At 41.9% G+C, this 25,685-nt stretch overlaps 1 protein-coding gene across 2 annotated transcripts in view; it reads left to right on the top strand.

Moving 5' to 3' along the window:
* The window catches only part of LOC133971360 (mitochondrial adenyl nucleotide antiporter SLC25A23-like), a 56,103-nt gene extending 33,134 nt beyond the window's left edge, over positions 1-22,969 (top strand). For both annotated transcript variants that reach the window (XM_062408680.1, XM_062408679.1), the window contains exons 6-10: positions 17,508-17,660; positions 17,887-18,000; positions 18,933-19,100; positions 20,067-20,217; positions 20,318-22,969. In XM_062408680.1, coding sequence (XP_062264664.1) covers positions 17,508-17,660; positions 17,887-18,000; positions 18,933-19,100; positions 20,067-20,217; positions 20,318-20,499 — 768 coding nt within the window. In that variant the 3' untranslated portion in view covers positions 20,500-22,969. The remainder of the gene's footprint in view (positions 1-17,507; positions 17,661-17,886; positions 18,001-18,932; positions 19,101-20,066; positions 20,218-20,317) is intronic.
* Positions 22,970-25,685: the final 2,716 nt, after the last annotated feature.

Here is a 25,685-nt window from a genome sequence, read left to right as displayed (position 1 = left end):
GCTGGTCAAGAAGGAGGTGGCGACTGCTCTCAAACCGCTGCAGGAAAAAGTCCCTGCAAAGTGGAACTATTAGTGACCTGGAGCGCTCCGCTAATGAGCACTCGGACCAGCTGACTGGTATGCAGGTGAACATGGCTAAGCTATCTGCTACGGTGGAATCTCTGGGCAAGAAATGTGAAGAATTGGAGGCACGCTCTAGATGGCATAATATTCGACTAGTGGGTCTGTCCGAGGGATCCGAGGGTCCCCATCCTACAGAGTCTATTGCCAAACTTTTAATGGACCTGCTGGGACTCGACGTGATGCCCGGGCTCAACAGGGCTCACCACACATTGCGTGCTAAACCAAAGGAGGGAGAGCCGCCACGCCCGATGGTCATCAGGGTGACACAGTTTCAGGTGAGGAATGATATTCTCCACCGCGCTGGACAGAGCTCCCCTCTGCTGCACAACGGGAAGAGAGTGCACATTTTTCGGGACTTTACACCGACTGTGGCCAGACGGATGGCGGCTTTCGTCCAAGTGAAGAGGGAGCTCCATGCCTGTGCTAACGTTAAATTCGGCCTCCGGTACCCGGCTACTCTACACATCACCTTATCTGGCGGCCAGACCCACAGATTTGAAGACCCGGACCAGGCCCTGGAGTTCGTCAACAAGAGTCTTAAGAAGATTCCGGCCCCGGAGAATGACTAACTTTGGACTCTACATGTGCTTTTTGACTCGGTTTGTATTTCTGCGGCAGTAGGCTGCTTTTCTAGCAGGTAACACACGTGTTATGCTGCTGTTGTCTTGTTTATAGAATAAATACAGTATTGACTGTGTACTGACTGAATGTTTAATTGCTTCACTCAGAGCATATTGGTGCTATTTTCCTTTTCATTCTTCTTTCGGTCAGTCTCTACTATTTGTTTGTATTCATTTAAAAAAAAGAGACATCCATGGCACCTTTTTCTGTTTATTACTTTTTTTTTATTTTGGACAGCCCATATTCACACTCCCTGAGGTTTAGCAGTGTGGTTAAGATGCTGGTAATGACAGGTTTCATTTCTACGTGGGGTGAGGTAGCACGCATCATTTTCTTGATGCTTCTGCTCAGTGAGGAGGGACGTGGGGCGTTCTGTTCTAGTGTGGGGGGGTTGTTAGTTCGTGTAGTTCTTTTGGGCAATGGGTTGGCACCTATGCTACTTTTCTGGATGTTTAGAGTGGACTTGTTTCGGGTTTATTTTTTTCGTTTTTTTTATTTTATTTTATTTTTTCGTTTTTTTTCCCTCTCTCTTCGCTGTTTTTGTTTGTTACATACTGAATTCTTTGTCCATTAATGACACAGGTTAAGAGAACACTATCTAGTGTGGGCGGGGACATTGAATTTGTAAGTTTAAACTGTAAGGGCCTGAACAATCCAATCAAGCGTAGTAAAGTGTTGCACTACTTACACCACCTCGATGCTCATATTATATATTTGCAGGAAACCTATTTAAAAGAGATAGATAGTGTAAGACTGAAGAAGAGTTGGGTTGGGAAAATATACCATTCCTCATTTTCCAGTAAATCTAGAGGGGTTGCTATTCTTTTACATAGAGATATTCCTTTTGTCCATGTTAAGACAATCTCTGATTCCGCAGGCAGGTTTATAGCTGTCATGGGACACATTTTCGATGTGAAAGTGACTCTTGCTAATGTTTATGCTCCCAACTGGGATGATGAGTCCTTTTTTAGACAGGTTTTCTCAATGCTACCGGACTTGTCCATGTATAATTTAATCTTAGGAGGGGACTTTAACTGTTGGATGAATCCTTCCTTGGATCGTTCTTCCTCGACCTCGGCTGCTCTGTCCAAATCGACCAAAGTGATCCAAGCCTTTATGAATGAGTTTAATGTTGTTGATCCTTGGCGTTTGTTTAATCCGGATAAAAGGGAATACTCATTTTTCTCACATATTCACCGTACCTATACACAAATTGACTTCTTTTTAGTGGATAGCAAATTGTTGTCCTCCATTTCTGGCTGTAAATATGATTCGATTGTGGTGTTGGACCACTCCTCTATTTCTATGAACGTTTATTTTCAGAAGTTTGTTAATACAAGACCACCATGGCGCCTAGATGCACATTTGCTGTTGGATACAGACTTTATTAAATTTGTCTCCAAGCAATTAGAATTATTTTTTCAGGTTAACAAAACTCCAGAAATAACAGCCTCTGGGTTGTGGGAAACAATGAAAGCTTTTATCAGGGGGGAGATTATTTCCTATAAGGCCCATCAGAGGAAGTCTAGAAGAGAGAAGCTAGCCAAGCTATCCCAACGCATTGCACTACTAGAGTCTTTATATGCAATCTCAAAACTCCCAGATACTTATAAGGAGCGAATTACTTTACAAGCTGAATATGATCTCGTCATGTCCCAGTACACCACTGAACTTTTGCTACATTCAAGGTCTAAATTTTATGAACAGGGAGATAAAACTAGTAAACTCTTAGCCCACCGGCTACGTCAAATATCTGCATCTCAGTTAATTCCTCAAATTGAGACTGGCGCGGGTGTAACATCTGATCCTTTGGAAATTAATACAACTTTTATGAAATTCTATAAATTACTATATTCATCTGATTGTCGTAATACCTCTGTGGATATGCTCTCCTTTTTTGATAGGTTTGACATTCCCACTTTGGATCGGGTTGTTGCTGAGGAACTGGAACGTCCTATCTCAGCAATTGAACTTGAGGCGGCAGTTAAATCATTACAGAGTGGTAAAAGTCCGGGCCCAGATGACTTTCCAGCCGAGTTTTATAAAACATTCTGGAAACAGCTGGCCCCGCACCTATTAGAGATGTTCACTGAGTCTCACAGTTCAGGCACACTTCCTCATACCCTAAACCAGGCTTGCATTTCTTTGCTTTTAAAGAAAGGTAAAGACCCACTTTCATGCGGTTCATATCGTCCCATTAGCCTGTTGAATGCTGACTTCAAATTGTTGTCTAAGTTGCTAGCCAGACGCTTAGAAGTTGTCCTACCCTCAATTATATCTTCGGATCAAGCTGGGTTTATTCGTAACAGACACTCTTTTTTTAATCTTAGACGGGTGTTTAATGTGGTTTATAATCCTCCTCCAGTCGCTCTCCACGAAGCTCTGATAGCTCTGGATGCCGAGAAGGCGTTTGACAGGGTAGAGTGGGATTATCTTTTTTTTATTTTAGGGAAATTTGGTTTTGGGGGAAAATTTGTTTCATGGGTCAGGTTATTATATGCTTCTCCTCAGGCTTTGGTCAGGACAAATGGCACCAATTCTGAATATTTTCAGTTACATCGTTCTACAAGGCAGGGTTGCCCTTTAAGTCCGCTCTTATTTGCCATTGTGATGGAGCCTCTAGCAATTGCTCTGCTGTCTCATCCTGATATATGTGGTATAGCCAGAACTCCAGAGTTCTTACCATTAAGGACCATTGTTTTCATTATATACCGTTGGTGAAAAGTTTGGAGCAGCTGCTATCACATCCAAGAATAATGGCAATGATTGATGAGAGGCCACAGACATGCAAGGATGGATTTTATCATGATTTCATTGATGGAGACATTTTTAAGTCGCACCCACTGTTTTTGAAATTACCCACAGCATTGCAGTTGGTTTTATATACAGATGAAATTGAGCAATGCAATCCTCTTGGATCTCGGGCAAACAAAAACAAATTGTTATTGATTTATTACACCTTAGGTAACATCAACCCTAAATACAGATCAAGACTTGCTGCCATTCGTCTGCTTGCCATGGTAAAATCAAAATATCTTTCCCATTGTGGTATTGATGAGATATTTGAGAGGATTAACCGTGACTTAACTGAGTTGTATGATGGTGTCCAGGTTGTCACTGCAAATGGTGAGAGGACAATTTATGGGGCACTTATGTCTGTGTGCGGAGACACTCTAGCTCAGCATGAAGTGGCTGGATTTAAGATAGGAGTGGGGTTTGCCTACAGTAAATGCAGGCACTGCGAATGCAACTTTGAAGACATGCAAGAGCAATTTAATGAAGATTTGTTTGTTAAAAGAACAATGGCAAGTCATAACAGGCAATGTAATGACATTGAAAAGGCAAATACTGACTTTTTGAAAGACAAACTAAAAATGACATATGGCATAAACAGGAGAAGCAAATTAACAGAATTTCCTCACTTTGATATAATCAATCAAACCCCACAAGACCACAAGATCATGCATGTCATTCTTGAAGGTGTTGCCCCATATGAAATCAAATGTGTTTTAAAGCATCTTTTGCTTTCCGGGCATATGGACTTAGAAGCATTCAACAGTGCAATTATTTGTTTCCCTTATTCTCCTGTGGATGCAAGGGATAAGCCTTACCCCATATCTGTCAATACACTGTCATCAAATGACAATAAATTGAAACAGTCTGCTGGGCAGATGCTGGTTTTGTTAAAGATCCTGCCATTTCTCATTGACAAAATAGGAGAAAATGATTACACACAAATGCTACTTAAGTTGTTAGAGATAGTCAAAATTCTGTTCTCACCTATCAGGGTTTCCCCCAGAAAACTTGCTAAGCCTGGTGGTAGGGCCGCTAGAGAAGCCGACGGTCGGCCAACATTTCTTTTTTTACTGTTTTTGTAAAAAAAGAAATGTTAAAAGTTGACAGGAACTTTGAAATTATGACAATTATGTGTTATTGTAAGACATTTATTAAAAATAATTTTAACATTACATAATACAGTTTACAAACACAAAAATATATTTCTGGTCACATTTAAAAGTAAAATAAATTAACATAAATAAAAAAGTGCAAACATGGCCAAGGAGGAACAGGGAACTCAGGGCCTGAAGAGGTATGCTGTGTGACCTATTTTGCTTCTTGCAGAGGGTGCAGGTTGGATCACTGCAAGTGATCCGTCGCGGCTTCTGAAAGAACTCCTCCAGAGCCTTACTGTAGTCAAGATCAGCCACAGAGAGACCATTTATTTTTATACGAAGGCAGGCAGTTAGGCTTTTCCCCTGCAGCCTGTTCCTGAGGTCTGTCTTGATCTATTGAAAAATAATCACATAACTGACATTAAACAAATGTGTACCTACTTAAACTGCTAGCAGAAAAGTGAAAACAAAATACTCACCCTGTTCATAGCCGAGAAATCTCTCTCGCAATTTACACTTGACACAGGAATTGTCCGTGCAATGGCAGAGAGCTGGGCCAGGTTTGGGTACAGGAGCCTCAGCCCATCAAAGTCAGAGGCCAGCTCCTGCATTACCTCCAACTGTGACTTATCCTAGTAGGATAAAGCAAAGAGTAAAAAGTGTTAGGAAAACAGAAGTTTAAAAAAACAAAACATTTCTATTCAACATTTTGCTTCTGCTGCTTACCTTAAAGATGCCCTGGCCCACATGAACCTTGAAGCTGGTACATTCTTGCAGTGCTGCTCTGCCATCCACAGTGGGAAATTTTTGGGAAAGCAGTTGTAAGTTCTCTTCAAAGTCATCATCTCCCCTCTCCACTGCTTGTGGGCTGAGTTTGTTAAATGCACCTAGGATGTTCATCCATGGGAATCTCCTCTCAAGGTGCTCAATGAGATGGTCCAAGTATGGCTCCATTACCTTTTGAAAATTAGATTTTTTAAATTAGTAAAATTACAGGTTATTATACTATCTTTTAAGTTTGTAACTTGAAACATTGAACATTCAATACCTGAGTGCGAAAACGGGTCCAAAAAGAGGTGAGGTCAAAATGATCACCCCTGTGGCGTCTCCTCTCCTCCTCTGCCTGTATGTTAAGGCTTTTCACTCTATCTTCCAACCCACTGAAATATGACCCTGGTGGCTGCTTGTCTCCTGCCTCCTTGATTTGTCGAATGGCCTAAATTGTAACAGGCACCTAAAATATTAAATTAGTATATTAAAGCTATATTGTTTTTGCTTTTCATATTTTCCATAAACAAGTGTATGTGTACTCATTTTAAATCAACTTACATGTTTCTTGATAGCCCAAAAATTGACATCTTCCTTTTGGAAAAGCTTTGAAAGCCGTGTCAGGTGGGGAAGGACATCTGCCTGGAGGTGGACGGCAGCCACAAACCTGTATGTTGCACAGTATGTATAAAGGCCCCTTGCTACAGGGTCCTTCTTCTCTGCTTCCTCAGCAAGAGCTGCCAGCACAGCTGCCAGATTCCTGTGAAGAGTTGAAATGGCTGTGTCTTGGGACAGCCATCTTGTGTCCTTCACCTCCCAATGTCCAAAGAACACATAAAGAAGACACATAAAATCAAAGACAGTGGTGTGGAAAATTATCTTAAAATGTAGAAAAGGCAAGGCAGGGAAAGGCAATTTGTATAGCCAATTTTTGCAAACAGTTTCTCTCAAAGAAAAATTATTAGATTGCTTACAGTTATTTTCAGGCTGTCCACTCCTAGAACACTGGAAGCTGCTTTCAGCACAGCTGTGCGATTGGCACTGTTTGTGAAATAAATGTGCAGGCCTTGAAGGTGCTCTCGAACATTTTCATGAATGGCACGTTGTCTGCAGCATCTTTGCACGCAAGAGCAAGGCGGTGTGCTGCACAGTGCACAGACACTAGCTGTGGCCAGGAGTCTGTCAGCTTTTTGGCAACACAATTGTGGCGTCCTTAAAGATATATATTACAATAATCAGTACTTAGTTAGAGATAAAATAGTAACTATACCTCAAATTAAACTTATTTTCAGTTCTTACCTGTCATCACAGCAGCACCATCTGTCCCCAAACCAAAAATCAGAGTTGTTGGTATGGCTTTGACTGTGATTACCTCACGAATGGCATCTGCAACGGTATCTGCCTTCCCATCATTTAGTGGCACCATGTCAAGAAACTGACAAAAAAGTTGGCCTTCTCTGTCCAGGTACCTAAAAAATGTTTCATTAGGGCCCGAGCACCGAAATCGGTGGGAGGCCCTATTGCACCGAAATCGGTGGGAGGCCCTATTGAAATTTAAATGATTATTTCTCATGTTTAAATGAATTGGCTTTTTGAGGGCTTTAATGTGCTCAAAAAGTTGTAGGAGTTTGCAGTAAATTCGAAGGCGGCGAAAATGTACGTATTCTGGAGTATTTTGAAAAGGGCGTGGCAAAATGGCTCAAGAGCGCCACCTACGGAAAAGCCCCTCATTTAGCATTCACCGATCCTCAAAAAAACAAAGACTATTGTGTATTATGACTAGATGCACAAAAAAGTCCATCAGTGCATTATGAATAACGCAACAGGAAGCCCGCCAGTTTGACTTTAGTGGCCATTTGGTCATATTCCATATTTTTTCTTTTAAGTACTTCTCGTACAGCTTTCATCAAATGAACTTACAATTTAGACGATCGTCATCACAACAAAATGGAGATCTAAAGTTATTGAATGATTAAGTTTTAGCAAAACCGTCTGACCATGGTGTGGCGTTAAAATTTGATGAAACGCCATCAAAACACAAGCTTCTGTATTTCCGACATGTTTTGTCCAATCGAGTCCAAAGTACACACATACGACAAGAGTCGCGACCAGAAGACATCGGTGCAGAAATTGTGACTTACAATCACAGCGCCCCCTGGTGGCAATAATAAATGTGTTGTTTTTGTTAGTGTTACAGTTTGATTCACTACTCGTAGGGCCTTCATCAAATCAACTTAAAAATGTTATGCATGTGTTCAAAACAAGATGAAGATCTAAAGTTATCAAAATTGTAACTTTTCATCAATCCGTGTGACCGTGGTGAAGCTTACAAGCTTGATGTGCAAAATGAAAAGACTTGTTTTCATTTCAACCATGTCTGTGTTTCATGGTCTTATACTGACCTCTAGTGGCTTTATATTGCCGGCACACCTACTTGTACCGCGATATTAAGTCACTAGAGGGCAGTGTAGGATCATGGTTTGACCAAGGCACAAATTGTGTCACCTAAGGCAGGGGTAGGCAACCTTTACTATTTCCTCCACTCTTCCCCCAATTTAAAGCTGTCTGGTGCCGCACAACATATTTGATAACACAGGTTATAAAGTTATATATATATAGTCATACAATATATATAAAAACTATAGTTTGTTGCATTTATTAAATAATAAACAATATGTGCGTTTAGCACATCTTGCCTGTACGTAGTACAAGGAGCTTCAATGAAAGTTCTTGTTGAGCATCCTTGTGTTGCCCGCTGGCGGTGACTACGACACACCCGGCAAAACATACCTAAGAACGACACACACAAAAAGCCACAGCTAAAACAAAGCGTATCTAATGCTGAACGAAATTAGCGAGCATAATATTGTTGATATTTTAATAGTACAAACATGCTTACCATTCTCGGTCTTGTAGAGCCATCCGCTAAATTTAGGGTCACCTAACCACTTTGGGTTAAATCCGCTACTTCGATGTTTCCCATCGCGGCTCGCAGCAGGCTGCTTCGATGCACTAACATCCGATGCGCTAACATTTGTGCTAACTAGCTCTGGCTCATCATCGAGCCGCGGCTCGGTCGGCTCGCTGGCGATGCTCTCCACTTGGCCTGGCGGTGAACGAGCGGCCTCATCATCTCCTCCAGTGCTCCCCCGACTCCGAGAAAAAAGAAAGAGTCCAAGGTTTTTTGACTCTTTCTCAGTGACATGTCGTGTGAAAGTAGTTGCGAAAGTTGTTGCGTGGTATAGACAGGTCGTGGTTTTGGAGGTCCAGGTGATGGAAAATACACCTGAACCTCTCACCTTATGTGTTCACATACTGACCATAAGATGTTGCCATTGCGGTTTCAACCGTATCACCAGATGCGGTTAAAAGCGCAATGCCGTCTTTGGGAGCTTGTTTCTGGTGCATAACAATTTTTTTTTTTAAATAAATAAACAAGCAACACTTAGCCTGGCAGGGGGGGGAAGAAAAGCCTGGCGGCCCGCCAGGCCTATAAAGCACTGGGGGAAACCCTGCCTATTATTGCTCTCTCAACTCTTTCAAGGCTGAAGCTTTTAATAGAGCAACATTTAAAACATTTCAACTGTTTCCAGATGCAAATATTATACCTAAACATCATTACTTGCTGCATCTTCCTTCTCAGATTAAGGCTCTTGGTCCTACAGTGAGGCATATGTGTATGCGCTTTGAGTCAAAGCATTGCTTTTTTAAGCAGTGGGCTTTGAAAAGTAATTTTAAAAATATCTGTAAGTCTCTTGTGAAGCACAACCAACTTTATGAATGTAGTCAGAATGTGCACGAGAAACATCCAATTTGTTCAAGTGAAGTTGACATGGGCCTAGCCTCTGAGGTGAAAAATGTTCCCTATGTTGAGGGAAAGATTAAAGACTTCTTAGGAATAGAGCACGTTGAACATATAATTTTGGTACAGTGGATTATGCAACATGGAAATAAGCATACATGTGGAAAATCTTTGGTTATTTCTAATGTCATCAATGATACTCCAGAGTTTGCACTTGTGAAAAAAATATATTTTAAATGCGTCCGTGTATTGTTTTGAATGCCAACCTCTCTCTACAGTTGGGTGGAATGATCATTTTTTAGCTTACGAGGTAGAAGTTCCCGACCTAGCTCAAGCCAATATTTTCATGGATACTGAAAAGCTCGTTGATTATACACCGTACTACTATGTAAACTTCAATAATAGCAAGTACATTCCACTGAAGTATGATCTCACAGACATCATCAAACATCATTCTTGAGTCTATATTGAGTGTGGGTATTTGGGCTGAATTTTTTTTTTCCGGAAATGAAGGAAACCTCATTCCATCTTTTGCCTCTTTTTTTTTACATATCACATGGACATGGTAAGCTATGTAAACAAAAAAAACAACAAAAATAATTAAATATATATATATGCTAACAACTTTTTGAAACTAACACTTTAATAGCACTTAAATGGCACTTACTTATAGCACTTTCTGGTTTTGCTTTATTTTGAAGAAATTGTACTTTCTTGATTCTTGTCGTCCTGGGTCTGTACTCTCGGGGTTGAATGCACTTATTGTAAGTCGCTTTGGAAAAAAGGGTCAGATAAATGAAATATAATGTAATGTAATATGGTTTGATGGAAATGTAAGAAAAATAGCCACACTGTACTGTTCATTGTGAGTTGTTGTGAGTTTGGCATGTTGACCTGCAGTTTTCAATAAAGCAGATTTTTTGACTCAATTCAAGTTAAGTCTATTTCTTGAAACAAGAAGATTCCTCTTTTACGACTGACACAGCAGCTTAAAAACCTTATGACATTTCAAAAAAGCTTGTTTCATCTGTGATGTGACTCAAAACAAGATGTTTTTCGCTTACCAAGATATTCAAGATACACTGTCTAAAAACAAGCTCCTTTATCTCGCTTAGATCTTACTCTTTAGGTGATTTTGTCTTAGAATAAGTGTGATGAGATATTTTGACTAGAAATTAGAAAAATATACTTGGCAAGATTTTGAGTTTTTGCAGTGTAGAAATTTGTACTATTGGGTTTAATTATGAAGATATTGAGGTCCCTCCATCATGGTTGATCCTGGAAGCAAATTCTGTTCATCCGGTATCATTGAAAGCCTTACTGTACTCTCCCTTGTCTTTTTCTATTTCTGGCTATACTAACAATGTGATTGTGGCCTCCAGTATTAAAATATGGACTCAATTTAGACGTCATCTTGGCCTGCAAACACTTTCTATTGGTGCTCCACTTGCAGCTAATCCTATTTTTCCCCCATCGTTATTGGATAGCACTTTCTCTATATGGCCTAGGTTGGGCATAAAAAATCTTAGAGACCTGTATGTTGATTCTATTTTTGCTTCATTTCAGCAATTGATAGATACATTTTTGCTTCCTAAAGGACATTTTTTTAGATATCTTCAAGTTCGAAATTTTGTCCGTAGCTCATTCCCACAATTCCCTGCTCTTCCTAGGCCTTCAGATCTTGAAACATTTCTGAAGCCTCTGTCTTCATTAAAGGGGGCCATCTCTTCTATTTATTTAAATATTCATAACCTTTGTCAAGGCTCTTCTATTGTACTTAAAACAGTTTGGGAGACAGATCTTGGAGAGGTGATTTCAGATGATGTTTGGGAGGGGATTTTACGGAGGGTACATAAATCTTCAATCTGTGCTGGACACAGCTTTATGCAATGCAGAATCCTCCATCGAGCTCACTACACTAAAGCTCGGCTTGCAAGAATATTTGATACAGTGTCTCCCCTATGCGAACGATGTCAACAAGCCACTGCAAATTATTCTCATATGTTTTGGAGCTGTTCCTCTCTGGCTAGATTTTGGTCAGAGATCTTTAGTACTTTATCCAAGGTAATTGGTAGGGATGTGTCTCCTAATGCCTTAACTGCCCTGCCATTTGTCCTGACCAAAGCCTGAGGAGAAGAATATAATAACCTGACCCATGAAACAAATTTTTCCCCAAAACCAAATTTCCCTAAAATAAAAAAAAGATAATCCCACTCTACCCTGTCAAACGCAAGTAAGTGGGAAAGGCCATACACCAAACAGGGCAGTTAAGGCATTAGGAGACACATCCCCTGACTATTAAAGGATAAATCAGGATCGAAGATCACTCCCAAGTTCCTGACTGTTTCATTGGAAGCAAGGGCAATGTCGTCTAGCGCAGCTAAATCATTAGATAATGTATCTCTAAGATGTTTGGGGCCAAGTATTATAACCTCTGTTTTGTCTGAGTTTAATAAGAGAAAATTGCGGGTCATCCAGGTTATATGTCCTTGAGACATGTTCGAAGTTTAGTTAATTGATTACTTTGTTCAGGTTTTTTTTGACAAATAAAACTGGGTGTCATCCGCATAGCAGTGGAAATTTACCGAGTGTGTCCTGATAATGTTTCCTAGTGGAAGCATATATAATGAGAATAAAATTGGGCCGAGCACAGAGCCCTGTGGAACAACATGGTTAACTTTGGTGCGCACAGATGACTCATCATTAATTTGCACGAATTGGGAGCGATCAGAAAAATATGATTTAAACCAGTTAAGGGCGGTTCCATTAATGTTAATTAAATGTTTGAGTCTTTGTAATAAAATTTGATGGTCAATTGTGTCGAATGCTGCACTGATATCTAACAGAACGAGGACAGACACAAATCCCTGATCTTAGGCTATTAAAAGGTCATTAGTGACTTTTGCCAAGGCTGTCTCTGTACTGTGATTGGCTCTAAACCCAGACTGAAAGTCTGGGTTTTCCTGGAGAAACTCACACAGCTGATTGGCTACAACTTTTTCTAAGATTTTAGAAATGAAGGGGAGATTAGATATTGGCCTGTAATTGGCTAAAACCTCTGGGTCTAGGTTGGGTTTTTTGAGTAGGGGTTTGATTACAGCTATTTTAAAAGACTGTGGTACATAACCTGATGATAATGACAGATTGATAATGTTAAGTAACGAACTATCAATTAGGGGCAGAATTTCTTTAAGTAATTTTGTAGGAATGGGATCTAAAATACAGGTTGTTGGTTTAGAACCTGAGATTATTTTGGTAAACTGATCACGGGTGATCAGAAAGAAGCTGTCTAAGTAATGGGTAAGATTCTCAGCCGTTTCTGAGATCTCTGTTGTTGGTAGGGTATTAGCGCCAATTGAGGGCAGGAGATGGTTGATTTTATTTCTAATAGTTTGAATTTTATCATTAAAAAAGGTCATAAAGATATTGCTATTTAGGAATCGAGGAATACTGGGTTCGGTGGAGGTGTGACTCTCTGTCAGCCTACAGTGCTGAAGAGAAACCTGGGGTTGTTTTTATTCTCTTCTATTAGTTTTGAATAGTAGGCGGCTCTTGCTTTTTGGAGAGCCTTTTTATATTCTTTAACACTATTCTTCCAGTCTATTAGATTTTCAACATGGTTGCTGGAGCGCCACTTTCCAGTTTTCTTGATAATTGTTTTAACTCATTTGTCTGGGAATTATACCACGGAGCTAATTTACTATGTTTGACATTTCTCTTTTTTAGAGGCGCTATTGAGTCTAATGTTAATTGTAATGAGTCTGCAGAGCTATCGACAAGGTGGTCGATCTCAATGGAGCTCAGGTTTTTAAAGAATTTATTGTTTATATCTACTGCTAATACGGGTTTAAATGTAATTGGAATTATTTCCTTAAATTTAGCTACAGCACTATCAGGTAGACATCTAGAAAATGATCTATGGTCTGATAGATCTGGATTGCGTGGAAATACTGTTAAATTTTCAATTCCGACACCATACGATAATACCAAGTCGCACATTGCGCACATTGACTGAAACCAATAGAGTCTAGTAATGAAAAAATGCTACGCTAAGGCAATCTTTATTATTGTCAACATGAATATTAAAGTCACCAACAATAATAATTTTATCGGTCTTTAGGACAAAGTTTGATAAAAACTCAGGGAATTCCTTTAAAAATTCAGAATAAGCCCTGGGAGCACGGTAAACTACAGCAAATATGATTGGCTGTTGGTGGTTCCTGGATTGGCGTGGAAGACTAAGAACCAGACATTCAAATGATTTGTAGCTGAGTTTAGGTTTAGGATTAATTGATAGACTAAACCTAGTTTGGGGCTTCAAAAAACCTCAATGAATAACGAAAAAAGAGGAGATGTGACCCGGCCCGGAGGAAGCCCGGGGCCCCCGTCTGGAGCTAGGCCCAGATGGCTCGATGGCGAGCGCCTGGTGGCAGGGTTTGCCACGGAGCCCGGTCGGGCATAGCCCGAACAAACTACGTGGCACCCCCCCTCTCTTCATCCCATGGGCCCACCACCTTTGGGAAGACCCGTTGGGGTCGGATGCTCAGCCACATGGGTGGCAGCGAAGGTCAGGGGTCTCGACGGACCAGACCCGGGCGGCAGAAGCTGGCTCTGGGGACGTGGAACGTCACCTCGCTGTGGGGAAAGGAACCGGAGCTTGTGAGGGAGGTGGAGCGCTATCAGTTAGATCTGGTGGGGCTTACCTCCACGCACAGTCTCAGCTCTGGTACCGTACTCCTGGATAAGGGTTGGACTCTATTCTTCTCCGGAGTTGCCGAGGGCGTGAGGCGCCGGGCGGGTTTGGGGATACTCAGAAATCCCCGGCTGAGCGCCGCGGTGTTGGAGTTTACCCCGGTAGACGAGAGGGTCGCCTCCCTGCGCCTAAGGGTTGTAGGGGGGAAAACTCTGACTGTTGTTTGTGCGTATGCACCAAACAGCAGCTCAGAGTACTCTGCCTTCTTGGAGACCCTGAATGGAGTCCTGTATGGGGCTCCAGTAGGGGACTCCGTAGTTCTGCTGGGTGACTTCAACGCCCACGTGGGCAACGATGGAGACACCTGGAGAGGCGTGGTGGGGAGGAACGGCCTCCCTGATCTAAACCCGAGCGGTCGTTTGTTATTGGACTTCTGTGCTAGTCATGGATTATCCATAACAAACACCATGTTCGAACATAAGGGTGCTCATAAGTGTACCTGGTACCAGAGTACCCTAGGCCGAAGATCAATAATCGATTTTGTGATTGTGTCATCTGATCTGAGGCCACATGTTTTGGACACTCGGGTAAAGAGAGGGGCGGAACTGTCAACCGACCACCATCTGGTTGTGAGTTGGATCAGGGAATGGGGGAAATTTCCGGATAGACCTGGTAAGCCCAAACGAGTATTGCGGGTGAACTGGGAACGTCTGGAGGAGGCCCCCGTCCTAGGTATCTTCAACTCTCACCTCCGGCGGAGTTTTTCTGGCATTCCTGTGGAGGTTGGGGGCATTGAGCCAGAGTGGGCGGTGTTCAAAGCCTCCATTGCTGAAGCTGCGGTGGCTAGCTGTGGCCTCAGGGTCTTAGGCTCCTCAAGGGGCGGTAACCCTCGGACACCGTGGTGGACACCGGTGGTCAGGGAAGCCGTCCGATTGAAGAAGGAGGCCTTCCGGGATATGATATCCTGGAGGACTCCGGACTCGGTTGCAGGGCACCGACAGGCCCGAAGGGCTGCAGATGCTGCCGTGTCGGAGGCTAAGCAGCGGGTGTGGGAGAAGTACGGAGAGGCCATGGAGAAGGACTTTCGGTCGGCACCAAAGTGTTTCTGGAAGACTATCCGGCACCTCAGGAGGGGGAAACGGGGAACCATCCAAGCTGTGTACAGTAAGGATGGGACTCTGTTGACCTCAACTGAGGAGGTCGTCGGACGTTGGAAGAAACACTTTGAGGAACTCCTGAATCCGAATAACACGCCCTCTATGTTGGAGGCAGAGCTCGAGGTTGATGGTGTTTCGTCGGCAATTTCCCTGGTGGAGGTCACTGAGGTAGTCAAACATCTCCGCAGTGGCAAAGCCCCAGGGATTGATGAGATCCAGCCAGAAATGCTAAAGGCTCTGGGTGTTGAAGGGGCTGTCATGGTTGACACGCCTATTCAACATCGCGTGGGAGTCGGGTACAGTGCCAAAGGAGTGGCAAACCGGGGTGATGGTTCCCCTGTTCAAAAAGGGGGACCAGAGAGTGTGTACCAATTACCGGGGTATCACACTTCTCAGCCTCCCTGGTAAAGTCTACTCCAAGGTGCTGAAAAAGAGGGTTCGGCCGATCGTCGAACCTCAGATTGAAGAGGAACAATGCGGTTTTCGCCCCGGACGTGGAACTACGGACCAGCTCTTCACTCTCGCAAGGATCCTGGAGGGGGCCTGGGAGTATGCCCATCCGGTCCACTTGTGTTTTGTGGATCTGGAGAAGGCGTATGACCGGGTCCCCCGGGAGAAACTGTGGGAGGTGCTGCGGGAGTATGGGGTAAGGGGGTCTCTCCTCAGGGCCATCCAATCTCTGTACTCCCAAAGCGAGAGCTGTGTTCGGGTCCTCGGCAGCCAGTCAGTTTCGTTCTCAGTGGGTGCTGGTCTCCGCCAGGGCTGCGATTTGTCACCAATCCTGTTTGTGATATACATGGACAGGATATCGAGGCGTAGTCGTGGTGGGGAGGGGTTGCAGTTCGGTGGTCTGAGGATCTCGTCACTGGTTTTTGCTGATGATGTGGTCCTCATTGGATCATCGGCTTGTGACCTTCAGCACTCACTGGATCGGCTGGCGGCCGAGTGTGAAGCGGCTGGGATGAGGATCAGCACCGCTAAATCTGAGGCCATGACTCTTAGCAGGAAACCGATGGATTGCTTACTCCGGGTAGGAAATGAGTCCTTAGCCAAAGGGATGGAGTTCAAGTACCTCGGGGTCTTGTTCGCGAGTGAGGGTACTATGGAGCGTGAGATTGGCCGGAGAATCGGAGCAGCGGGGCGGTATGCGTTCGCTTTACCACACCGTTGTAACGAAAAGAGAGCTGAGCCTCAAGGCAAAGCTCTCGATCTACCGGTCGATCTTCGTTCCTATCCTCACCTATGGTAATGAGGGCTGGGTGATGACCGAAAGGACGAGATCGCGGGTACAAGCGGCCGAGATGAGTTTTCTCAGAAGGGTGGCAGGCGTCTCCCTTAGGGATAGGGTGAGAAGCTCAGTCATCCGTGAGGAACTCGGATTAGGGCCGCTGCTCCTTTACTTAGAAAGGAGTCAGCTGAGGTGGTTCGGGCATCTGGTAAGGATGTGGGGAGGAGACCTCGGGGAAGACCCAGGACTAGGTGGAGAGATTATATCTCAACACTGGCCTGGGAACGCCTCGGGATCCCCTCGTCAGAGCTGGTCAATGTGGCCCGGGAAAGGGAAGTCTGGGGCCCCCTGCTTGAGCTGCTCCCCCCGCGACCCGACCCCGGATAACCGGATGACGATGAGTGAGTGAGTGATAGACTGGAGTAAAAAATAGCAGCAACTCCACCTCCTCGCCCAAATTCTCTGGGAACCTGTGAATTGATATGACTGGGGGGAGTAGATTCATTTAGACTGACATATTCATCAGGATGCAGCCACGTCTCAGTGAGGGACAATAAATCTATGTTGTAATCGGAGACTATTTCATTAACTAAAAGAGCCTTTTTTGACAGTGATCTAGTGTTTAAAAGACCACATTTAAAAGTCTGGGTTTCCTGTGTTGTGTCAGAGGTTGTTTTAATGTGTATTCAATTTTTGTGAGGAGTTCTCGCTCTGTTATTGTTTAATTTCAATAATTTAATCGGACGGTGAACAGACACAATCTCTATTGGGTTGTGTGACTGATCCAGAGGGAGCGCAGAGAAGTGTTTAGCACTGCAGCTCTGCTTCCTGGTCCCAACTATGGGTTGTCATGTTATAACTAGAGAACAGCTGGTGAGCACAATTTTTACCAATTTTTTTTTTGGGCCAGTACCCCGCCCTTCCTGCATGTTTCAAAATACGTTTTAATTAGTTTTTGCATAATCCTGCTGAACAGCAGCCGAATGATTTCTGTTTCTTTAATTGCATTTTCAGGAGCTTCCAAGCTTCTGGTACAACAGCTCCTTTTCTTTCCCGTTCAGTTTTTTGTCTCGTACCGGTTGGAAATATATACTATCCATCTTCTTTGCCTTATCACAAAGGCCATTCTGCCTAAATGGACATTTTAAACTTTTGTAACTTGTTTTGTAACAACTTGCAGGTTGTAATGACTTGACTGATATGCACTTTTTGGTGTGTCCAGGTACACGGCTCTACGTCTCGAGGGATTAATCTGTGGTTTGGACTGAGGGGAATGGTCAAAGAGGGAGGCGTCGTATCACTCTGGAGGGGAAATGGTATCAATGTCCTCAAGATTGCCCCTGAATCTGCCATTAAGTTTATGGCCTATGAGCAGGTCAGCATATTCATATCAATCATTAAAGTGGGAATCTGACTACTATTATTGACAGTTTGCTTTATTCACTATAAAAATCAGAAAAGAAAATCATGTCAGGATGATAAAATGATGTGGATGCCTTTGCATTAACTTCATCTCATGCTGCAAATTTCAATATCACCACCTCTATCGTCTGTGCATTATGTCATCCCCTCCTCCTTTCCTTCCTCTTCTCTTACTCAAGATCAAGTGGGTGATCCGGGGCAATAGAGAGGGGGGCAGTTTGAGGGTACACGAGAGGTTCATTGCTGGCTCTCTGGCAGGAGCTACCGCCCAGACAATCATCTACCCATTGGAGGTCAGCTTAAAAATTGGGTAGATTTCAAAGTCTTTCCCTCTTCAGGAGTAGTTTCTTTTTTCCCTCTAGTATTTATTTTCTCCCTATGTCATGTATATTCCCAATCTTTAATTGTAGGGTTACTCTCAACTAAGATATGATGTTGTGATTGAATTGCATTATTGATTAGAACCCAAGTTTTGATATGAATAAACTCCAAAGTTGTATTGTGTCAGTGACACATTTTAGCATGAATGCAGAGTCTTTATTAAGACTATATATCCTGAGTATTAAGTAAGTAAGTAAAGTTTATTCAATGGACCAGGGGTTTCACAAGAGAACAGTTGTTAAAGTTAAAGAATAAAAAAAATAGACAAGGCATTTGCACATGTACTTAAGGAGGAAAGTTTGGCAAATTTTCAATAAATACTTTTTTACTTATTTTGGATGGATCACCAGAGATTACGGATCGTATGTCAATAAGAAGGACGTTCCATAATGTCAAATGCTTGATCAGCTTTTGTTTTTACCTGTGTGCGAGGGAAACTAGTGAGCCCTGATCAGAAGAACTATTCGACCTGCTGGTGATGAAAGGTACAAATAGGTTATCGATTTACATAGGTAACTGGCCATGAAGTGCTCTATAGGTCCTTTAGTATAGGTAACATGGAGAACCCTAAAATGAATTCTGAATTTAATAGGAAGCCAATACAAAGTATATAGAAGGAGGATGCAAGGGGAATCACATTTTATGATAAGATGTATGTGATAAAATGCCAGATCAGCAGAAGATTCATGAGAAACCAACATTCTGAAGGTTGGCAGAAAAACAGTATAATTTCTTACATTATTTGCAATGTTGTGAGCAATGAAGCCTTCAATATAAACAGGCTCAATTAATAATTGCATTATTTATTCTTCTTCATCCTCTCCTGTCCCCCTCTGCTGGGTAGGTGCTGAAGACTCGTCTTACATTAAGGAAGACGGGACAATACTCAGGTTTGGCCGATTGTGCCAGAAAGATCCTTAAGAAAGAGGGGGTCCGAGCTTTCTACAGGGGCTACCTGCCAAACACTCTGGGCATCATCCCCTATGCTGGCATTGACTTGGCTGTATATGAGGTATGTGTCTGTACCTGTAATGCGTGTGTAAGGGAACAGGGTAGGGCTGATATGCACACCTACGCACACACACACGCACGCACGCACACACACACACACACACGCAGCGGTCAAGAGGTGAAGGGAAGTTGGAGTTGACGGGATCAATTATCAAATCACCTGTTCAACACTGTAGAAAAGCAATATTTTTAATTGTTTGGTTCGCGGCCTGCAGGTGACATTATTAAGAAGCTCAAATTAAAGCTGTGTGTCTGTATAGTCTGAGTGATTATGTTAGTTTAGAGTGAATATGGTATACTCCCCCACCCCATCAATGCTATCCACAGTGAATCACAACAGCTGCAGAGAGAGGAGAGGACAGAGGATAGGAGGAACGGCTGAGTCGGATTCTTGCTTAATGTTGCTTCCCTGCGGACAATATTTAATGGTTTTGTCTTGTTAGATTCTCCAAATCAAGTTTTATAAAGTAAATATGATGGAATGTAATTTCCTGCATTAACATATATATCATCTTTATTTTATTGCACATCATACATTTTATTGATGGCTTATCTTTCTGTCTCCTAATTTTCACTACATGTTATCAACCAGTTAGAAGAACTCAGTTAAACATAAATCTAAAATGATTTTGATAATAAATTACATTCTTTGCTTAATACACTCACACATACGCATTGGAGGCTTGAACGGAAATGCGTCTTATTAACTTTGAACGTGTCGACATCATATGTTGCCGGACTGCATTGTGATTCCACTGCTTGCCTTTGCTGGTGTTGTGTGTGGTAAAAGTCTATGGGACATTACTGGGAAAAGGAAACCAGGGTTCTATTTTATAATCCAGTCCTGAGGTGACACTCTTGAAACGAGGGATTAGCAGCACTGACTGATGTGTGGAACAGGTGACCTTTTTTGACTTCACCACTCTTTTCATCTATTTTTCCACACTCTCACTGCTCATGCTGTAAGACTTTGAAGAACGCCTGGCTCCAGAGATACTGTGTAAATTCAGCAGATCCAGGAGTTTTGGTCCTGCTGGGCTGTGGCACCACCTCCAGCACTTGTGGTCAGCTGGCATCCTATCCTCTCGCTCTCATCCGCACACGCATGCAGGCGCAAGGTAGCCTATTCTGACTTATTAAAGACATACTGAACATGAACAGCAATGGATTGGTTTCTTCTGAGAACCACTGTAACCTCTGTTGCTTCTCTTCTTGCAGCCACTGCTGAGGGTAAACCCAAGCTGACGATGGCGGGCCAGTTCAAGTACATCATATCTCATGAAGGTGTACAGGGCCTGTATCGCGGCATCACCCCCAACTTCCTCAAAGTCATTCCTGCAGTCAGCATCTCCTATGTTGTGTATGAGCACATGAAGAAAGCCCTCGGGGTCGTTAACTAGACTGAGACACAAATAAGCCACATACAAGAAAAAAAGGACAGAAATGGGAAAGACTCGTTACACAAGTGAGAAACAGAGCAGAGGTGATGGTGCAGCTTCTCAGACTGAAGATGAACTGGAGGAAATTGGCTGGAAGCCTAGGAAAAGGAGAGGAGAAAGGAGGCATTTTTCAGGTTGGGCTGGTTCTGCCAGAGTTTACACTGCACTTGCAGTTAACCCATTCAGGTTCCAGCTAGGGTAACTTGCTGGTCATCTGCCTAGAACAAATTTCTTTGGGAATATGACTGAAATTAATGTTAGTCCTCTCTTTAACACTATTTTACCACATGTGTACATACAATGCATTAACTTCGAGGATATTTTAAATTTCATCCTTGTCCAGTGCACACAGCTTAACAATAGAGAAATTTTAACAGACTGCGGCCTAATAAAACGCTGGATGTGACTTTCTTAGATCTTTTAGTAATGGGTTATTTGTTATTTCAGATTATTTTTTGCTGCCTCCGTTCATATCCAGCTGAGGTTGTTGGGCACAGGGAGAAGAGATGCCGCTGTCATGACAACAGCTAGTTGAGCTGATGATGGCTGAAGCTTTTTGTTAAAATAATTTAGTAATATTAACAACTTTAGCAAAACAATGTGGGTCAGTGAACATTGTTTTACACCCAGGTTGGGATAATAAAGAAGGCTCATACAACCAAACCCAAACATTGAGCAGTGAATGACTAAGTCTCTTGTTTTCTTGGTCTTACAGTCTTTCTTAGTCTTTTGGAAAATGCACTGTGGTAAGATACTAATCTGATTTAGGTGCCTGATGGAATCCCTGTATCTAACACGCAGACTTTTCTAGACAAACCTTTACTATGCAGAAGAGAGTTGACAGTGTGTGTTTGATCTGACGGTGCTGCTCGTAACCTCCTGTGTACAACCCTCAACAACCCAGTGGTGATCAAACCTTGATTAAACACCGGACTGTGTTGTGGCATCATTAGTCTGGCATGAGTTTAGGTATTTAAACAGCAATAGACTTGTGTCTGGTATAAGGGACTTAATCATGTCACTGTAAAATTATACAAACATTTGTGGCTGAAAAGGCATTCCTTGGATCTATTGTTGTGCATATGATACCTTAAGTGTGACACCATTAAGTGGTGTGCCTTAGGGCATTCAATAAATTTGTTTTTTGAATATTCATATTTAAAATATGAATATCAAATAATAACTTTAATTGATTAAAGTTACCTCAGGTCACCATGCGTCTTCCCATGAAAGTACTAATTACAAATGTTGAACTCTGATTAATAATTAAATTTAAAACTATAGCCGTGTTGCTGTCCTAATACTTAAACACCTCAGGCTGCTGGGTAACCATGACATGAGGTAAAAATAAGCAGCCTCTAGTTTCATGGTTGTGTGGTGCAGAGGTGTATGCACAGGCAGCAGTCAAGAGAGAACGGTTGTGTCAACAACAGTTACTAACTCCTCACAGTTTAACTGAAATGTATCTGGATAATGTGAGATCTATTTGACAAAATATCATTGATCTCTCTCAGCGTGTCGTTCAGCCTCATCAGCGTTTGAATAACTTAAGGTCCACTAAATAGATTTTTCTGCAGCGTTCATGTGTAACAAGAAGTCATAATCAGCAGATGTAGTTTGCTCAGTTGTCATTGAGATGGCACTGCTGACATTTGAACTAATAGGATTTATCAATGTCTGCTCAAAGGTCGGGTCTGAAACTTCTTGAGAATGGAAATGGTTGTTTAATGAAACAATTCCATCTTAAGGTCCACGACAATGCATTTTTTGATTTTAACCAGAGAAGAATACTTTTCTACTGATAAAAAGGAGCTGGCACATCCTGCTCGGTTACTGGCTAGATCAAATTGTTTACAACAACCAAACCAGAGGCCACAAGAGCTCTGTGTGAATCACATGTGTATGTGCAGGCAGATTCCAAACCATATGGTTTTCAGTATATTTATAAACATATTAAGCTATTTTCTGTATCTTGTTCTCTGCACTGAAGCTTCAGCCAAAAACCTCAACCTTAGCTGCAAGTGTCGAAATGTGAGGCTTGGCCTCAACTGCTATTTTATGAGAAAGAGGTAAAAAGGGGACTTGGTGTGTAACTGCGCATGATTTTTTAAAGCATATTTTGGTCTAACATGAATATGAACTGCATTAAAAGTAGTTGGTTGGTGAAGTTCTGAAGCAATTGCATGTAAAGGAGCCTTTACATAGCAAGCATTACATATAGTATTTTAAAAGCATGAGTGCATGTTTCTAAGCCTTTTGTGAAAGTGTAGCTGCCTGACAATGCCTTTCGTCTATGGGATATTTTAACCATCAAAAAGAAAAAAACTGCAGCAACAAGAGTTTACTAGTTTTGATAAACGGTCTGTGTCAGTTGAATATATATGTGCATTTTACATGGCTTGATGATTGAATTAAATATTTGACACTGGACAAAGAAGAGGGCTCAGACTGTTCAATAAGAAATGATATGTTAAAATCACAAGCTGCTTCTGTTTGTGCAACTGCATCTTTATCATTAAAGCTGCCCCTATTCTGCCCATTTGGGGTCAGTGGAAGATCCTGAAAATACAACACACAGACATAATGGGACTGATCTACTAAAATCCCAAATAAAGAATGCTTAATTGCTTGTTCATAATAACAGATTGCACATTGGGATTGTGGGCGTTTTGTGGGTGATCTTCTAAAAATAATTGCGCAAATGATGACAGGTGCAAACAGGGTAGAGGAAGTAGAATTAAATTAGTGTTTTACGTGTGTTACTGGTTTCCGCCATGGAGCATTACAGAGAGCAGAGTAATCACAAGTGCAAAGCAAAAATGTACTGCCATGGAAATGGAGATGTTAGTGGAAGAGGCAAACAAACTTCTGTCAATCCAAACATGCTAACATGAGCAGAACAAACCCTTTCTCTCCATCTTCTTCCATTCCATCTGATCCTCACCACAATAACTGCAGCCATCTCTGTCAATGGGCAGCTACTTTTCAAATGTACTCAATTTAAACGCAGTCACAACTACCGCAAATATTTTCAGGCTTTGTAAATCACATTGCGTGTGCTAAATTAAAGTATTTGCATGTATTCCTCCCAATATTTTGGGGGTGGAAACGTTGATAATGCATATTCATAAGGAAAAATGTATTCTGCACGCAATGATCAGTGTGCACCTTCAATTGTATATAAACTTTTTCTATCCACACATTGGCGAAATTTACTTGTTACAGCAGCAGGCAGGTCAGAAATATGTAGGCACGAGAATCAAGAAATATGAAAAAAAGGAAAATAGACCAAAAAAAGGAATTTTGAAGTATAACAAAATAGAAAAAAGGCTGAGTACAAACATTCTGCAAACACAAGAGTAAGACGATAGTAAAAAAGGGTGCAAACAGTTCCTTTCAAACCTTAACCCTTAACAATAGTGCAAAAGGTCTTGCGGTAGGGTTCCTTCATGCACCATGGGTGGAGCAGTCTGTTGCCCCCACGGTGTCATGTAGGGGGTGAGAATTGTTCTCACAGAACTTCTGGATATGACAGTTCGGTCCAATGTATATATGTTGAACAGGAAAGAAGAAATCATTGTCCCTTGAAGGGCTCCTGTGCTGCAAACTACTACAAACGACACACAGTCACGGAGCCTTACATACTGTGGTTTCTCGGTGAGGTAATTGATGGTCCACGCAGCCAGGTGGCAGTCCACTCCAGCTTGACTGCTCACTATTACATGAACTCATGTCATATATTACAATTCATTTTGTTTTTATGTACCAGTATTTTTTTTTTTTTTATCAAATACATTTCATACAAGTAGTTTATTTGACAGATTCCATAATTTCTGGATTAGTTTGGAAATACATGTGGCTATTATTTACAATCTTTTTTTATAAAATCCTTTCTAGCAGAGCTGCACCAGTTCTTGGACCATTTACTCAGCAATAGGGCAGGTTGTCTCTGTGGATTCATGCTGCTGCCTAATCACAGGACAGAGGTCAAAGGTCACAGTGACTTCATATGAAAAAAAGTGTAGACAAAAACTGCACAGGTTGGCAGAGGCATACAACCGCAAAGTTTGTGTGGTCATGTCTATGAACTCATTGACTATGGACTCTATATTATTCTGGACTTTTGCCTTCTAAAATGAAGTGTTTTCATTTTTATTGATTCCTTGTTTCTTTTGCCTATTCCAGTATCTCCTTGTGTTTATGTTTGTGTTTGGATTTAGATTTTCTCCCTGAGTTCTGCTCCTTGTGTGTGTTCCCGCCTATACTTCCTAGGGCAGGGGGAATTCGGTACAGGTGAAACACACAAGGAACTGGTACAGACCATCACAGGGACAGGAAACAGGACAAAGAAAGGAAATAAATGTTGGAAAACCTACAAGGGGCAGAAACTATAATATGATACAGGAGAGCTTGAGCCAATCCCCACTGACATTGGGCGAGAGGTGGGGTTCACCCTGGACGGGTCCCAGTCCCTCACATGGCCAACAATCAGAGACTAACAACCTCTCACATTCATACGGACAATTTAGAGTCTCCAGTTAACCCTAACGCCAATCAGTGGGAGGAAACCACACAGACACAGGGAGAACATGCCATCTCCACACAAAACCGAATACCAACAGGGACGCTTCTTGCTGTGAGGCAGTGTTGGTAACCACCACACCAATTTAAGATGAACCTCATTAGAAGTTCTTATCTTCTAATATTTGATGAGCATGTTTCATATGTGTATTTAAATATGTGATATTTGATGTGTAGCCAAATATGACTAGTGACTTTAAATGTGGTTTTATTAAGGTGCATTACCAATAGTCTGAGTTGTGAGAGTTGTTGTAATGACTTGATTTAATTAAATTAATTGTCAAATGTTGACAATTACAAATGTCTACAGCACTATAGCTCTTACTTTACATTTTAGCCAATATGTTTACCGTGTAAGTTCATGAGTTTTAAGATGTTTTCTGAAGCTCATTTTTGGGTTGATAAGTCAAAACTGTATATTGTAATTTAATATGCAGCTTTTCTTCACGTCAGAGGAAAATTATATTCCAAACAGTCATCTTTTTCTTCTGTGATATTACATTTATATTTCCTTCATTAAATTACCCACCTGCTACCTTCCTAGATTGTTTTCTAGAGACAACAGT

This window comes from Platichthys flesus, chromosome 16 (assembly GCF_949316205.1).
Source record: "Platichthys flesus chromosome 16, fPlaFle2.1, whole genome shotgun sequence".
NCBI lineage: Eukaryota > Metazoa > Chordata > Actinopteri > Pleuronectiformes > Pleuronectidae > Platichthys > Platichthys flesus.
The sequence above is the reverse complement of the archived record's forward strand: the minus strand, read 5'-3'. Positions and strand labels throughout refer to the sequence as shown.